This window comes from Esox lucius, chromosome 19, assembly GCF_011004845.1.
Source record: "Esox lucius isolate fEsoLuc1 chromosome 19, fEsoLuc1.pri, whole genome shotgun sequence".
Taxonomy (NCBI): Eukaryota; Metazoa; Chordata; class Actinopteri; order Esociformes; family Esocidae; genus Esox; species Esox lucius.
The window spans coordinates 4,976,933-4,995,358 of NC_047587.1; the positions used below are offsets into that span (position 1 = coordinate 4,976,933).

The 18,426-nt window shown below is 45.1% G+C and overlaps 1 protein-coding gene across 8 annotated transcripts in view; it reads left to right on the top strand.

The window, feature by feature from the left end:
• The window catches only part of mtss1la (MTSS I-BAR domain containing 2a), a 30,286-nt gene that overhangs the window by 6,467 nt on the left and 5,393 nt on the right, over nucleotides 1-18,426 (top strand). For 3 of the 8 annotated variants that reach the window (XR_004574808.1, XM_010883356.3, XM_010883360.3), the window contains exons 4-12: nucleotides 11,069-11,153; nucleotides 13,063-13,154; nucleotides 13,248-13,322; nucleotides 13,945-13,953; nucleotides 14,672-14,829; nucleotides 16,203-16,310; nucleotides 16,531-16,755; nucleotides 17,058-17,132; nucleotides 17,237-17,392. Coding sequence is in view for 7 of the 8 variants with exons in the window: in XM_010883356.3 (XP_010881658.2) it covers nucleotides 11,069-11,153; nucleotides 13,063-13,154; nucleotides 13,248-13,322; nucleotides 13,945-13,953; nucleotides 14,672-14,829; nucleotides 16,203-16,310; nucleotides 16,531-16,755; nucleotides 17,058-17,132; nucleotides 17,237-17,392 (983 nt within the window). In the remaining variant the exon portion in view is untranslated. Of the gene's footprint in view, nucleotides 1-6,100; nucleotides 6,394-11,068; nucleotides 11,154-13,062; nucleotides 13,155-13,247; nucleotides 13,323-13,944; nucleotides 13,954-14,671; nucleotides 14,830-16,202; nucleotides 16,311-16,530; nucleotides 16,756-17,057; nucleotides 17,133-17,236; nucleotides 17,393-18,426 lie in introns of those variants that run through there. The other 5 variants (XM_010883358.3, XM_010883362.3, XM_010883361.5 and 2 more) reach the window with 4 other exon arrangements.

Consider the following 18,426-nt stretch of genomic DNA (forward strand, 5'->3'; position numbering starts at 1 on the left):
AATAGGAATACTCCAGTTCTTAGCCAAATATGTATTAGTATGGACAAGGAAATACCAGCTTATAGCTAAACATGTGTTAGCATGAATAGGGATAAATCAGCTAACAACCAAACATGTTTACACCATTTAGCAGACGATTTACATTTTCATACTGCCCTGCCCTCCCGTGGGAATCAATCACACAACCCTGGCTTTGCAAGCACCATTTTCTTAACATGTGAGCTGAATGGGGGCACATGTGCTATGAATAGAGACACACAGCTAACAGCTGAACATGTTTTAGTATGAAAAGGGACACCAGCTAATAGCATGTGTGTGCATCAAAGATAAAGCTGCATCACTAAAACCAAAGGGAGCTCAGGCGGCATAATAGTGGGACAGCCAGGTGCACTGAGGCTGCATAATAGTGGGACAGCCAGGTGCACTGAGGCTGCATAATAGTGGGACAGCCAGGTGCACTGAGGCTGGCCGATGGCCACACGGTCCAGTAGACCTGCATCTGTCATCAACAGCAGGGAAGCTCTCAGAGTAGCTGGATCCTGGCAACGTCCAGCAACCTGTACCTGTTTCCCTGGAAATGTTCTGACTGTGCCTGGTCAAACCTTCAAAGTGGAGGGAGTGAGAGAATCATGAGGTGGTCAGATAGACGGAGAGAACAAGAGACAGATCGTAAGGCAGGAGAATTGAAGAAGCGCAGGATTATTTGAAATGCTTAGAAATAGGGCATGGTAAAAAAGAATCTGCCGCCCCCATACCATCACTGTCCCCGTGACAAGAGCATTGGAATTAAACATCGCATTCCTGGGCAGACTGACGTCCAGTGGATGTGTACAGACAGCATGGATGAAGTCACAGGAATCGGCTCCATTTTCAAGGTTAGAAATCAGTAAACAGTCATCAAGGATGCTTGTGTTCTGATTGTTCCATTCTGGGATAATTTAGCGATAATTCGGTGAACCAGTTTCCATTCCATTTTGTCCGCTGGGAGCTCTTTGGTGCTTGGAGGCAGTCAACTGAGTTCACAACTGAAGCCATTCGTTTGGCAGGAGGAAGTTCAATATTTATTGTAACCGGCTGGTGCAAGAGAGCCGTGACCCCTGAACTATTACTGAAGGTTGAGTAGTGAGCAGTGTTTTGGGACATTTCACTTCCCAGTTGATGGTCCTAAAGCAGAGGTCTCAAACCAGTTCCACGGACGGCCGAGTGTCTGCAGGTTTTTGCTCTCACCTTGTACATAATTGACTAATTAGGTCACTAACTGGTTCGTTTCTACCCCCACCTGGTTGTTTAGGTTTGAACTGGGAAATAATTTAAAGGAAAACCCAAAAACCAGCAGACACATGGCTCTCCGTGGAACCGGTTTGAGACCTCTGTCCTAAAGGATTCTCTGTGTGTGATATTAAAGCTGGTTCATGAATTGAACAGTGTTGAGAGAGAGGGAAAATAAAAGTACAAAAGAGAATGAAGAGAATATGAGAGAATGAAAGAATGTCTTCCTTTTAGTGGGTATTAAATGTGTCTGTGTATGCTGTTATTAGTCTATGTGTGTGTGTGTGTGTGTGTGTGTGTGTCTGTTGGGGTTGTTGTGCCATAGCCTTGTTTTTTTTTACTGTTAGCCATCAGGCTGATTCCCTCTCAGCATCAGGGGACGGATCACAGCTGTAGGGACAGCTGGAGATTTCATCACGTTCGTATCCTCTAATCTAGCCCCTGACACACTAACCCTTTCACCCCATTAACTCACCAGCGATTACCCATATATATCAGCCCATTAACTCACCAGCGATTACCCATCTGTCACCCCACTAACGGACCACCGATTACCTATCTATCACCCCACTAACTCACCAGCGATTACCCATCTATCACCCCACTAACTCACCAGCGATTACCCATCTATCACCCCACTAACTCACCAGCGATTACCCATCTATCACCCCACTAACTCACCACCGATTACCCATCTATCACCCCAGTAACTCACCAGCGATTACCCATCTATCACCCCAGTAACTCACCAGCGATTACCCATCTATCAACCCAGTAACTCACCACCGATTACCCATCTATCAACCCAGTAACTCACCAGTGATTACCCATCTATCACCCCAGTAACTCACCACCGATTACCCATCTATCACCCCACTAACTCACCAGCGATTACCCATCTATCACCCCAGTAACTCACCAGCGATTACCCATCTATCACCCCACTAACTCACCAGCGATTACCCATTTATCACCCCACTAACTCACCAGCGATTACCCATCTATCACCCCACTAACTCACCACCGATTACCCATCTATCACCCCAGTAACTCACCAGCGATTACCCATCTATCACCCCACTAACTCACCAGCGATTACCCATTTATCACCCCACTAACTCACCAGCGATTACCCATCTATCACCCCACTAACTCACCACCGATTACCCATCTATCACCCCAGTAACTCACTACCGATTACCCATCTATCACCCCAGTAACTCACCACTGATTACCCATCTATCACCCCACTAACTCACCAGCGATTACCCGTCTTTCGCCCTGCTAATACCTCAGCATCACCCATCTATCATCCAATCAACTCACTGCCCATCACCCATGTATCACCCCACTAACTCCCCAACCATTTACAACACCCTCTCACCCCATTAACCACTCCCCCATCTATCATCTACTAACAATTGTTGTCTCCTACCTGTCAGCCTCAACTCGGGACAAACATCCATCTGTCCCTTTTCTCCCACCCATGGGCTTTTCTCCCACCCATGGGCTTTTCTCCCACCCATGGGCTTTTCTCCCACCCATAGGCTTTTCTCCCACCCATGGGCTTTTCTCCCACCCATGGGCTTTTCTCCCACCCATGGGCTTTTCTCCCACCCATGGGCTTTGGTCAGAGTTGAGGTAGAGGGAGAACTGTAGAGGGAGAACTGCTGTTGAAATAGACACTGAGTATTATTGGGAAATGGTCTATTTATATCACAGTAGTCACCATGACTGGGGCTCCCCCCACCTTTCTCTCTGTCTTCTGCTCTCTTCTTCCTGCTCATTCATTGTCACTATCCAGCTTTCCCTGTCCGCCTTCCCCCCTCTCTCTCCCCTTTTCTCCCTCTCTCTCCCCTTTTCCCCCTCTCTCTCCCTATTTCTCCCCCTCTCCCCCTCTCACCCCCCTGTCTATCACTCTTTCCCCCTCCTCTCTCTCTCTCTCCCCCGTTCTGCCCCACCTTGTTTTTGCCCCTCAGTCTGGACTTCACTTTATGAGGGTTAATGAGAGGCGATGGCGTTTCTGTCTGTGTTTCATGAAGCAGAAGGAGAGGTTGAGCGACAAGCACTTTTCTGTGTCTAATAGTGGGAAGGAAAGCCTGATCCAAATGTCCAAGTTCCTGTCATCTGTGGAACGGGCTGAACCAGACTGGCTATTGTATTCAGTAAGATCCACCCAAATCTGTTTGCTGAACAAATCAAAGAGGAGTTTTTTTTCTAAAAGAGACAAATGTAACACAATCCGAATGAACAGGTTTATTTTTCATTGTTTTTTACTTGTTCGTTAGAACGTCGGACAACAGTGTGGGGGTGTGTGTTGGATAGTGTCTCTTCATTGACGTTTCTGGCTCATGTGTTGATAGCTGGGATGTGTCACTATACTATTCGTAAGGCAGTATGTGTGGGAGTAAAACGTTCAGGTTTGAGGGGGACCTCCATATTTCGATGAAACCTAGGTAGGGAGGCGTGAGTTACTATGGCCATAGGGCCCCCGTTCTCCCAATATTTAGATAAGAGGTGGGGGGGGGGGGGTCTCCATATTTTGCTGAGTGAGGAAAAATGGGTGAGTTAGTGATAAGTGGATGAGCTGGATGGAATGGGGGAAGTGTTGGGATGTCCACAGCTCTGTAACAGATTGAGAGGGAGAGGGAGAGGGAGAGGGAGAGGGAGAGGGAGAGGGAGAGGGAGAGGGAGAGGGAGAGGGAGAGGGAGAGAGGCATGAGAGGCATGAGAGGAATAGAGAAGGAGAGAGGCAGATAGAGGCAGGGCAAGAGAGGAGAGAGGTCATAGAGTTAATCCTCTTACAGCTTCACTCCAACACACATAACAGACAGTAATAACAGTCCTCAGATGAGCACAGGCCGTACAGTAGCTTTGACTGTAACAGCCCTGTTGAGCGCTGTGTGCACGCACAGTAACAGATAGGCTAGTGCACTGTAGGGCGTCTTACACACTCACGCACACACAATTATCAAGCCAATCAATGTCCCTCCCTCCCATATGCATACAGTATCTTGTGTTTGTGTACAGTCGGAGGCGTCGCTAGGATCACAATACTTTCCGGATCTTTAAGACAGTGGTGGCAAATAATGATAACCTGTCACATTCGACGCCGGACCAATCAAAAAACCGGACCAAGTGAAAATACGGGACACCTGAAAACGGACTGGAATACAGGACTGTCCCGGGAAAAACGTGTTAACTATGTTGACATGTCAAATCATATAAATGGGCCATTGTAAGTGCTTCTGGGCTATTTTTATTTCCGTGTTGTGAATTATACCCCAGACTGGTTTGTGTCACCTTTCTGATTCCTGATTGTTGACAAGAAACAGACCTGTGGCCAGGCTCCGGTTGCACTGTGTTTTGGGGTAATAGTTACATTGTATTGTATCCAGGCTAGACTGGGCATGTAGATTAAGCCCTGTTTGGGGCAGGAGTATTTGGTTATGAAAAAGATTATGTTCAGGTTATGTGTGAAGAGTACATGGCTATTGGTTGAGGGTCTTTTCACTAGATGCTACATCCTGATTGTGTTTTATTACACTGTCATTGTTGAGTGAATCTTGAAGTAACTGTTAGTTCATCTTTCTGTTCATCTGCATTACCAATAATTATTACTCCTACGATTACTATTATGCCATCGCCGACAACTACTATGACCATAATGACTACCTCTCCTGTTACTACTGCTACTACCTCTCCTGTTACTACTACTACTACTACTACCACTCCTGTTAATACTACTATGACTACTACTACCTCTCCTGTTACTACTACTACTGCTACTACCTCTCCTGTTACTACTACTACTACTACTACCACTCCTGTTAATACTACTATGACTACTACTACCACTCCTGTTACTACTACTACTACTACTACCACTCCTGTTACTACTACTACCACTCCTGTTACTACTGCTACTACCTCTCCTGTTACTACTACTACTACTACCACTCCTGTTACTACTACTACCACTCCTGTTACTACTACTACTGCTACTACCTCTCCTGTTACTACTACTACTACTACTACTACCACTCCTGTTACTACTACAACTACTACTACCACTTCTGTTACTACTACTACCACTCCTGTTACTACTACTACTGCTACTACCTCTCCTGTTACTACTAATACCACTCTTGTTACTACTACTACTACCACTCCTGTTACTACTAATACCACTCATGTTACTACTACTACTATTACTTCTGCTACTGTTACTACAACTCATGTTTCTACTACTACTACTATTATGACAGTGATTACTATTACTACAACTACTACTACTACTCCTGTTATTACTACTACTACTCCTGTTACTACTACTATGACGATGATTACCGTTATACTTCTACCACTACTACTATTACTACTACTACTACTACTACTGTTACTTCTACTACTGCTACTACCACTACAAGTGTGTCGTGTCTCTGTGTGGGGGTCACTCTTACTCCAGGACCATGCTAAGAAGACTATCAGGATCTTTGAGGAGAACACTATGTTCAGCTATATCCTGTGAGTACTGGGGTGGAGGAGGAGACAAGACAGGAGGAGAGACAACAGAGGCAGGGACAGAGATAAAACAATGCCAACTAACTCAATGAGGGAAAGAGGTGAGTGAGTGAATAGAAATATGATTGGAATGATGGAAGATAGATGACCAAAACCCAAAATGTGTTTTTACAAAATGTGTGAAGGAGAGATCTCTTCCTGGGTCTAGGCTATAGTGTTACGTATCTAGTCACAGTGACACTGACCTTGAAAACAACCCGGTAAAGGAGGTCAAATGAATGGAGCACAGACAGAGGGAATGCTAGGCCACGTGATTTTTCAAGGGCCAAATAGAATGATGACAGACAGCTGTTTCAGGGAAATCTATGTTGAAAAGAATCTGTGGAAGGCATTAAGTGTACTCTATTAAGCAGTCTGGTTCGTCCCGTGTGGTTGTTATCCAGTATGTTTGTGACTGCAGACTGTATGGTGGCTTCTCTGCAGCGCTGTTCCCTCAGGGTTTCCCAGACTATGGCAACGCCCCCAGTCTCAGATGGAGAAAATACTTTTATCTTCGCTAATAGCCTGCTCAGGGTCCTGGAACAACTGCCCGGAGAATAGGTCTATTTAATGCCTCTCTCTCTATACTCTCTCCTTTTCTTTCTTTCTGTCTCTCTCTGTCTCTCTCTTCCTTTGTTTCTGTATCTCTCTTGGTTCCCTCTTTCTTTCTTACAAGTAATTTTACCCTCTTTCCTTCTCTCTGTCTCTCTTTCCCCCGCTGTCTCCATATGCCTCTAAATCTCTCTGTGTCACTCTCTCTCTCTTCCTGTCTGTCTCGTAAAAGTGTTTTTCCCCCATGTAGCTCTCTAATAAAAAGCACATCTGTAGTAGAAATGGACAGACAGAAGTATTTTTAGCCACACTTCTGTCCCTGAGCAGGAAGCTCATTGTGCATCTCTACAGATACACAAACATGTGCGTGTGCATGCACCCCCCCCCCACACCCACCCCACACACACACACACACCCACAATGCTGAAAAACTTGCCATTCATGGTTGCAGTGGTCAGCTTGTTCCACTTATCCTCTCGGTCGTTAGCCCCTTGGCAGGCTGTAACCCTTTCATTCTCTCCTCTTCTCCATCCCTTTCTTTTTTGGGCGGGCCGCTGCTGGTCCTCTGCCAGGTCTCTCTCAGAACCTCCGATAAGGGCTGAGTGATGCTGAAGAGAAGATATTAGGATTAGCATCACTGGTTGCTGCATGGCAAAGGTGCCAGCGTGTAACACTATAAGCCTTTTGGAGTTTGAGCTGGGACTAACTGTTATCTTTAGGACTAAGAGATTTCCCAAGCTAACAAGCTGGATATGATTTATGTTTCCTACATCAAGGGACCAACATTCCAGAGAGCGTAACAGTTAGGATGTTCTGTTCTCCAGCTACATCTGAACAGTCTTTATAAACAAAATAGATATGACACAGGAAGAGAATAGCACAGTCAGCACACCCTAACACCAAAGCGGTTTTAGCCAGATTCTGAACTAGTTTTAGCTCCTTTTGGAGGCGCACTTTGGAAGCTAAAATAGTTCCAATGGAAGCTTAATCCATTTGGAATCAAAACGAATAGCTGGACACACGCACACACTCAAACACACACACACTCAAACACACACACACACACACACACTCTCACACACACACACACTCAAACACACACACACACACACACTCTCACACACACACACACACACTCAAACACACACACACTCAAACACACACACACACACACTCACACACACACACACACTCAAACACACACACACTCAAACACACACACACACACACTCTCACACACACACCCACTCACACAGTGTTGAAAGCATCAGTTAGGGAGGCCCCTGGCTCTGGACCGGGAGCTCCTGGCGTGGCAAATGGCGGGACCAGAACGGCCCCTATAAAACTAGCCTGTTAAAGTACTACTACTTGTGTAGTGCTCCTTCTTCCGAGGATCACTGGGGATAATCAGGACCAGAGGTCTGGCTCTGGTACCACTCAGAGTCTTTATGGGCCGGGAATGCTGTACACAACTACCACGACTTTCGCCACGAGAAGTCTGGCTGCTTTACAGCCGTGCAGCTCGCTCTGGGTTCCTATGTGGATTCACAGTCATCCGACTCTGAGATGTATAAGCCGTATGTCTCAGGGGGAATTCATCCAAGTTGCCAGCTGTGATTTCTTTATTGTTATGATGCTGAGCTTCGTAATGGCCATAGTGTGACTGGATGTGTCCCTTTTAGAGTGACATGCTGTAGTGAGTGGAGCAATTGAGGCTAGCCTGTCTTCTTTGGGACTGTGGGAGTCCAGGGCGTGGAGCCCGGAGTGTGTCCGGTCGGGGCCAGAGGCCAGGGCTCCTGGATGCAGGAAGCCGGCTGGATCTGGCCCCTCCAGGATGTAGCCATCAGCTGATTCACCCCCCTGGAGGGGAAGGAAGGAGAATCTGGCAGGTGTGGAATGGAATGGGGAGAGAGGTAGTGTGTGTTAGAGAGGACGGGTATGGTAGTGTGTGTGTGTGTGTGTGTTCGTGGAGCGAGGGAGGCTGGCTGGCTGGCTGACAGTGACTTTGGGGAAGGTCTGTTATAGAGATAAAAGGCCCATTACTCCTCTCCCTCCTCCTCCTCCTCTTTTCCCCTTCGGCCAAATCACCCTCTTTAGAGCAGATCTACAGCTGTGGTGGAAAGAGGAACACAGAGGAACACTGAGAATGAGAAACAGAGAGAGATAGTGTGTGTGTGGGTGTGTGTGTGTGTATACCTTTCTGACTTTACCTAAAGTGGGTGAACTCCTCTCATATACGAGACTCCTCTGTGACCCACTAAGCCCCAACCACACACTAAACCCTGCTCACACACAAAACAACATCCTCTGGCATACTGAACCCTCCATACTATAAACGCTCACCACACACTCAACACCTTTCACAGACTAAACTCCCCAAACACAAAACCCCTCAGGCACAGTAAACTCCCCCACACACTAAACTCACACCTCACATGTGTCAGTGTATCCATCCATCCTCCAAAGCCGTCCAGCATCTGGCCTTAAACCCTTAATGCCTCTGGAAGATCGAGTTCTGTGAGGTGGAATGTTTTTGATGTAGTCTCAGGATAGCTGAACCCAATAGTAAAAGGAGCATTAGTTAAGTACAGTATTCATTCATAAACTACATTTTTTTGAAGGATGAATTTGTTTCAGTTTGTAATTACTGTTTTTTGTTGTTGTTTTTGTACTGTTCACACAAGCATGTGGTAAGATTACCTTTAACGCCTCAGAGAGTCAATTTGAAACACACGTCTTACGTTGTTTGGTCTTGGGCTAACTGGTTGTTACAGTGGCTAAACAGAATGGTTTGCACTACTTTATGTTCTGATGACTTAACCAATGTACTCACTATATGTACTCACTATATTTAACCAAAAATCAAGTGGTTGAATCAATGATCTTGTGGTGAAAGTTGTTTACAAACCAAACAACAAATCAGTTGTTTTGAATGCAGGATTTAGTTACATGTGAGAGTTTTCAAAACCACAACATACAATTGACAATACTACCAAAGCGACAAAAACAACCTGTAGTACAATATCTTGGTATGAAAGTGGAATAGATTACTCTTGATTTTTGGCATCGTCATTTTTCCCCAGTGTGGCAATGTTGGATTTGAGTAGAAAGCCAGTTGAAGAAATGTACTCACACACTAAAAAAAAGAATATTTATGCTCAAGAAAATAACACTTGCCAGCGCAAGTGCCACGGAATAAATAATTTGTTAAACACAAACAAATGTTTGATCTAACCCTGCTAGATCAGTCATTGGATGCTCACTTTTACCTTTAATACCATTTTGTCCCTGAGCCAAGCTGCGACTGACTGACCATCCACTTTAGTTATTTAGTTAGTTTAATACCATTTTGACCTTGAGCCAAGCTGCGATGGACTGACCATCCACTTTAGTTGTTTAGTTAGTTTCATACCATTTTGACCCTGAGCCAAGCTGCGATGGACTGACCATCCACTTTAGTTGTTTAGTTTGTTTAATACCATTTTGACCTTGAGCCAAGCTGCGATGGACTGACCATCCACTTTAGTTGTTTAGTTTGTTTAATACCATTTTGACCTTGAGCCAAGCTGCGATGGACTGACCATCCACTTTAGTTGTTTAGTTTGTTTAATACCATTTTGACCTTGAGCCAAGCTGCGATGGACTGACCATCCACTTTAGTTGTTTAGTTAGTTTCATACCATTTTGACCCTGAGCCAAGCTGCGATGGACTGACCATCCACTTTAGTTGCTGGAGCGTCGTTATAGTTGACAGAGCAATGTGGTTTAACTGTGTGAAGGGCAGGCCCAGCCCACTGGGCAAAATATGTTGAAAAGACGTCTTTCTGGTTGAAAAGATGTTGAATTAACGTTAAAAGACGTCTTTCAAGTGATTTTGTTCAGTGGGAGGGCTGAGCCTTTCTCACAAATGGACAGGTTCAAGCCAGTTTCTCCTCTCCTCTGGAAGAATGGTGTTTAGGAAACACTGAGGGAACAGGAAAGGCAGAGCAGTCTAGGGAAGAATAGAGGGATATCCCCTTACCATGTCCCTCCTTTTTCCTTCAGGATAGAGGGCTTAGACGTTGGTAAATCACACCACCTGTCCATAGCAGGTCCGGGTCAAGTCCATTTCAAGGCACTCAGTTTAGGAAGTGATATTGAAATATTGAAAATAAAATGTTATTTTAGTTGACCCCTACCCAGGTCTAAACTAACACTAAATCAGGAGTGGCACACCAAAACAAACACACTTTGTGCACATGCAATCCGTCCAAGATCACTGCAGTACACTGAGAATGAAACCAGAATGAAATCTGTAGCCAGTGGAGCCTGTAGCCAGTGGAGCCTGTAGCCAGTGGAGCCTGTAGCCAGTGGAGCCTGTAGCCAGTGGAGCCTGTAGCTTGGGGCCAGCCTGAGCTTTAGGGCTTTACACCACATTTTAATTACTATTGACTTGTGTGGAAAAGTATTGCAACTTAGACGAGCTGTTATTTCCTGGGCCTTGGGGCGGGTGGCTTAACCACTAAAGGCAACTGCATTGGTAGAGTCGGTTTCCAGACCAGAGTTGAGAATGTGAGCCTGCAGATTGTAGATGTTGACATTTACTTGTTGAAAAAGATGAAAATATCGGGCCTTGGTTGTTCTGTTAGCCAATGGCGCCCCCCACTGTTACTGTACCCTACTCTAATAAAACCTCCTTCTCCAGGTGCCACCAGAGACATTGGTTCAGCTCTGACCAGGATTTGCATGAGACACCGCAGTATAGAAACAAAACTACGGCACTTTACAAAGTAGGTGATCCACTTTAAATCTTCCTATCCTTACATTCCTGTTCTAAAAGATCTACAAAAGAACTACTCTCCCTACATCTCTGTTCTAAAAGATCTACAAAAGAACTACTCTCCCTACATCTCTGTTCTAAAAGAACTACAAAAGAACTACTCTCCCTACATCTCTGTTCTAAAAGAACTACAAAAGAACTACTCTCCCTACATCTCTGTTCTAAAAGAACTACAAAAGAACTACTCTCCCTACATCTCTGTTCTAAAAGAACTACAAAAGAACTACTCTCCCTACATCTCTGTTCTAAAAGATCTACAAAAGAACTACTGTCCCTACATCACTGTTCTAAATGGACTAGACGTCCTGTCTTTACTGTCCCTACATCACTGTTCTATAGGGACTAGACGTCCTGTCTTTACTGTCCCTACATCACTGTTCTATAGGGACTAGATGTCCTGTCTTTACTGTCCCTACATCACTGTTCTATAGGGACTAGATGTCCTGTCTTTACTGTCCCTACATCACTGTTCTATAGGGACTAGATGTCCTGTCTTTACTGTCCCTACATCACTGTTCTATAGGGACTAGACATCCTGTCTTTACTGTCCCTACATCACTGTTCTATAGGGACTAGATGTCCTGTCTTTACTGTCCCTACATCACTGTTCTATAGGGACTAGATGTCCTGTCTTTTCTGTCCCTACATCACTGTTCTATAGGGACTAGACGTCCTGTCTTTACTGTCCCTACATCACTGTTCTATAGGGACTAGACATCCTGTCTTTACTGTCCCTACATCACTGTTCTATAGGGACTAGACATCCTGTCTTTACTGTCCCTACATCACTGTTCTATAGGGACTAGATGTCCTGTCTTTACTGTCCCTACATCACTGTTCTATAGGGACTAGATGTCCTGTCTTTACTGTCCCTACATCACTGTTCTATAGGGACTAGATGTCCTGTCTTTACTGTCCCTACATCACTGTTCTATAGGGACTAGACGTCCTGTCTTTACTGTCCCTACATCACTGTTCTATAGGGACTAGACATCCTGTCTTTACTGTCCCTACATCACTGTTCTATAGGGACTAGACATCCTGTCTTTACTGTCCCTACATCACTGTTCTATAGGGACTAGACATCCTGTCTTTACTGTCCCTACATCACTGTTCTATAGGGACTAGATGTCCTGTCTTTACTGTCCCTACATCACTGTTCTATAGGGACTAGATGTCCTGTCTTTACTGTCCCTACATCACTGTTCTATAGGGACTAGACATCCTGTCTTTACTGTCCCTACATCACTGTTCTATAGGGACTAGATGTCCTGTCTTTACTGTCCCTACATCACTGTTCTATAGGGACTAGATGTCCTGTCTTTTCTGTCCCTACATCACTGTTCTATAGGGACTAGACGTCCTGTCTTTACTGTCCCTACATCACTGTTCTATAGGGACTAGATGTCCTGTCTTTACTGTCCCTACATCACTGTTCTATAGGGACTAGACATCCTGTCTTTACTGTCCCTACATCACTGTTCTATAGGGACTAGATGTCCTGTCTTTACTGTCCCTACATCACTGTTCTATAGGGACTAGATGTCCTGTCTTTACTGTCCCTACATCACTGTTCTATAGGGACTAGATGTCCTGTCTTTACTGTCCCTACATCACTGTTCTATAGGGACTAGACGTCCTGTCTTTACTGTCCCTACATCACTGTTCTATAGGGACTAGACATCCTGTCTTTACTGTCCCTACATCACTGTTCTATAGGGACTAGACATCCTGTCTTTACTGTCCCTACATCACTGTTCTATAGGGACTAGACATCCTGTCTTTACTGTCCCTACATCACTGTTCTATAGGGACTAGAAGACCTTTGTTTACTCTTTGGTGTTTCCTTTCCTCTCCAGTGCTCTTATGGAAAGCCTTGTCACTCCACTCCAGGACAGGATTGAGGAATGGAAGAAGACTGCTAACCTGTTGGACAAAGACCATGCCAAAGGTGAGGGCCTGATTAACGCTGTCATGATGGGATCAAAGTTCCATCACTTTGTGCCAAATGAAAATCATAACATATGAAAATATTTCCCGACAGAATACAAGCGTTCTCGCCAGGAGATCAAGAGGAAATCCTCAGACACCATGAAGCTTCAAAAGAAAGCCAGGAAAGGTAACATGTAATCACACACTGTAGCACTGGCAACTACTAAGAACTCTTACTGAAAGAGCTTATAGATTTCAGATCTATGGTTCACTTGTATTACTGTGAACTAGCTTGGCAGGCATGAAAGAAACACTGTTTTCCACATTCTGACCTCTAAGTAGAAATCATGTGAGTGCAACTGTCAGTGGAGGTTCTGCCCTCTCCAACCAACCCAGTAAATGTAGAGGAGGTTAACATCTGGTAGCTGGGAAAGCCAAGGAGGTTTGCAGCACCGTATTAGACCAGTTACTGACACCTATCTGGGAAACAGCACCACCTATTGTCCTTAATGCTTCATGCCTTGTCAAGGGTTTCCAATAAGGAGTTGCTCAGAAAATCAGCATTCAGAGTATTTGGAGAGGTGTTGTAGGGTGTATCTATATAACACTTTTTTTTTGGGGGGGGGGGGGGGGGGTGATATGCATTAAAACAACTGCTGCTTTGCTTTTAATTCCATGCTTAAAGAATGACAGTGCTGTCTTAGTGCCAGCTATAACATTGGGCTCTCTGTCTTTGCTTTCTCTTTGCTTTCTCTTCCTTCTAACCGTCTTCTCCTTGGTTCTCTCTCTGGCCCATTTCCCTGCTGTAGAGCTTCTAGGTATGTTTGCTGTTTATCCAATGCATTTCATGGTAAATTGCTTGTGTGGGTGTGTTTGTGTTCCTGCATAATCCCATCACTGTGTGTGACCATCTCACCAGGAATGTTTGATGCGGCTGTCTTATACTGTTCCGTCTGTGTTCACATCCCTCATCTTCATCGTGTCACCGTGTTTCAGAACTCTGTCTCATACGTGGCCGCCGAACACCTCATCACAGTGTTTTATTTTCTCCCGTTCATTTCAAGACCTTCGTTATATGAATAGTTGTGCTCGGCTTAGTCTGTCATTTTGAATCATTTGGCTTTAGTTTTGTGTTGATGTGGTCTGGCCTATGACGCACCCAAACGTACGGGGTTCTAATCATCATGATTTATTTTTCCACTCGTCCTACCGCCCCTTCTCTGAAACACCCCTTCTCTAAACCGCACCTTCTCTGAAACACCCCTTCTCTGAAACACCCCTTCTCTGAAACACCCTTTCTCCGAAACACCCTTTCTCTGAAACACCCCTTCTTTACACCCCCCCTTCTCTGAAACACCCCTTCTCTGAAACACCCCTTCTCTGAAACACCCTTTCTCTGAAACACCCTTTCTCTGAAACACCCCTTCTCTGAAACAACCCCTTCTCTGAAACAACCCCTTCTCTGAAACACCCCTTCTCTGAAACACCTCTTCACTCTTCTATCTCTCCCTTCCCCCCTCCTCACCTCCTCCATAGGCCGGGGTAATCTGCGTCCGCAGCTGGACAGTGCCATGCAGGACGTCAGTGACCTCTACCTGCTGATGGGAGAGACGGAGAAGCAGGCGGTGCGCCGAGCCCTCTTGGAGGAGAGGGGGCGCTATTGCTCTTTCATCAACCTGCTGCAGCCTGTGGTGGTGAGACCAGATCCAGTCCTATAAACTTAGCAGTTATGGGGATGCATGTCTGTGTGTAGATCAGATCTCATTCTGTGGTTGTGAGATGAGGGATGTTCAGGTCATTGGCATGGATGAGGTCTGGGAAACTCATCTACCCTTCACAAGTCTGAACCATAATCAGTATCTGGGGAAAAACCTGCCTGACTCGGAATCATCCTGTGGTGATGAGAGGAGGGTTGCTGCTGGGATACCAGGGGGAGATACCAGGGGAAGATACCATGGGAACATATCAGAGTGAGTTGGCAGGTTGAGATATCAGGGGGAGATATCAGAGGGAGATATCAGGGGGAGATATCAGGGTGAGATACCAGGGTAAGTTGGCAGGTTGAGTTATAAGGGGGAGATACAAGGGTGAGTTACCAGGTTGAGATATTAGGGGGAGATATCAGAGGGAGATATCAGGGTGAGATACTGGGGTAAGTTGGCAGGGTGAGATATCAGGGGGAGATACCAGAGGGAGATACTAGGGTGAGAAACAAAAAGGGAAATACCAGGGTGTCCCTCAGCTGTAGTATGCTGGACCCATACTACATTCACATTCCATACTACATTCACATCCCATACTACATTCACATTCCATACTACATTCACATCCCATACTACATTCACATCCCATACTACATTCACATCCCATACTACATTCACATTCCATACTACATTCACATCCCATACTACATTCACATCCCATACTACATTCACATCCCATACTACATTCACATTCCATACTACATTCACATTCCATACTACATTCACATCCCATACTACATTCACATCCCATACTACATTCACATTCCATACTACATTCACATTCCATACTACATTCACATCCCATACTACATTCACATCCCATACTACATTCACATCCCATACTACATTCACATTCCATACTACATTCACATCCCATACTACATTCACATTCCATACTACATTCACATTCCATACTACATTCAAATCCCATACTACATTCACATTCCATACTACATTCACATCCCATACTACATTCACATGTTATATATTTCTTGAATTTACTACAAAATGCTATAGTTATCACCACATGGTTAAGGCATCCTGTATGTGTATAAAAAAAAAACAGGACTTATGACCTCTGAAAGCTGATTGTATGAACCTGTATACCCCCTGGTATTATATCATGTTGTTTTTGGTTAAGCAGCATTCTGCAGTATAGCACTCAAATTGACAACAGTTTCTACTGAGTACTACAGTATACAACCTTACAGTGTTGCAACAACTGTAGATTTAATGTGGGCTATTACGGTTTGTCTAAATGCGCATGCTGTGTCTTTGCCTGTGTTGTTTTTGATCATCTTCAGAAGGGAGAGATAGCCATGCTGGGAGAGGTCACTCACCTGCAGGCCATTGTTGATGACCTCACTATGCTTACTGAAGATCCTCACAAATTGCCCCCAGCTAGTGAGCAGGTACCGTTCAATATAATCACAAAACCAAATGCATTTCTTTACTCAATAAATCAGCCATAGCCAATAGCACGTACACACACACACACACATAAAAACACACACACACACACACACACACAAACACACACACGCACCCACTGACCCCAGGTAAGTAAGCCACCTCACACCACAATGGCATGTATTTCTCACCTCGGTTGTGTGTTGTCGTCTCTGTGTTCAGGTGATCCGGGACCTGAAGGGTTCAGACTACAGCTGGTCTTACCAGACTCCCCCGTCCTCCCCCAGCAGCGCCGGCTCCAGGAAGAGCAGCGTGTGCAGTAACCTCCAGACGCCCGGCGCCCACCGCCTCAGTAGTGTCTCCTCCCACGACTCGGGCTTCATCTCTCAGGATGCCAACACCCAGTCCAAGCCGCCCTCGCCCATGCCCTCTGACATCACCAGCCAGGTAGGCACGCTTCCCGTGACCCAGGCCGGACACCACACTTCTGATGAATGGCTCCTGAGAGTACTGTGACCCTGGTCTAGTCAGAACCCTGTTGTTATTCAGCCAACCCTGTACGATGACGCTGGAGCTGTTCTCTGTTGGGGCTAGACGAGGCCTGCAGCAAGGAAACCAAGGACAGCGGGGAGAGCAATGAATGCAAAGTTCCAGGAAAAAAGTACAGTCCGCAGTATTACTGTGTTATAGAAATAACTTATCTCACTTTGTGCTTGCTTTCTTCTCTTTCTCACGCCGTGCGTCTCCAGAAGTCCAGCAGTTCAGCCTCATCTGAAGCATCGGAAACCTGCCAGTCTGTCAGCGAATGCAGCTCTCCCACTGCGGTTAGTGACACACACACACACACACACACACACTGTAAGGCCCTGAGATCATCCTCTGTAATGCAGTAAGCAGGCTGACTCAGACATGTCTGTCCGTTCCACAGTTCGGCTCATGCTCATCCTTCGGTACATTCCGCCATGCTCTCTCACACACTGGTTCCGTCAGGCCTCTCTCTGTCATACTTCCTGGGTCCCCCACATTTAACCACTACTCTGGATCCAACACCACCCCACCCTCATCAAAGGTTCCTAGTTGGAAGGTTTGTTTTTGTTTGCAGCTTTGCCTTTTGAGTTGTCTCTTATTCATATCTGATTTGCCGTTTTCCTTGTTTTTAACAGCTAACTCGTGATGCATGTCATGATCTCCCTGTCAATTCTGCTTTCATATCCCTCTTGCCAGATTTGCTAAAGCTGAGTGGACTCTGCCAAACCCATTGTACTAACATTCATTTTATTCCTGAGCCTTAGCAATGTTTGTCTGGTCTCCGATACACAGCGTTCCCTAGAATGATTAGAGCACGTGGTCAAGTGTTTCCTCAGCTTGATCTTAAGGATCGTAGTTGGAGAATTGCAGACGTTGGTTGAATGTGGGAGTCACTGAGTTTCCAAAAATACAACTAGACGTCTCCATGCCAACAAGCAATTTGGAGGTTTGCCAGAAGATAGCTTCTACTATTATCAAGACATAAACTGTAGTGCCTGGAGATTGACAGAAATCATTGACCCGGGTTTTTATGGTCATTGGGTATGGTTATTGGTGTAAAAAGCGAGATGGTAATATAGAAGTAAACCTTATACCTACTGAAAAGTGTGAGGGAGGATAAGCTGTTGTTTTGCTTCCAAAGTCCCTGGGAACCTGTTTAGGTTATCATGGACTCTGTCAAGTATTTTACACCAAAATCTTTCACTGCAAGGAGAGTTATTCTGGGTTTTTGTTGGGTCTTTCTGCAGGGCAATGATTTAAGGCATTCCACACAAAAATGTCTCACTCAGTACAGAGTCAGCTTTTGCAATTGTCATTCCCCTGACCTAATTCTTATTGAAAACCCATGGGGTGATTGCAGAAGAGAGTCCACAAACAAGGACAAAGAACTCTGAAGGATCAGGAGAGATTCTGTAGGGATAGATCTTAGATCTAATGTTTGTCCACCTCATCAAACATCATCTGAAGGACTCAGTGCTGTTTAGGGAAAGGTGCACAAAATACTAAATGCTAATAACTGTGACGCACATGTTTTTGAAAATAATATGTATTTCTTGATTAAGGATTTTTTTTTTTTAAAGGAGTTAAAGA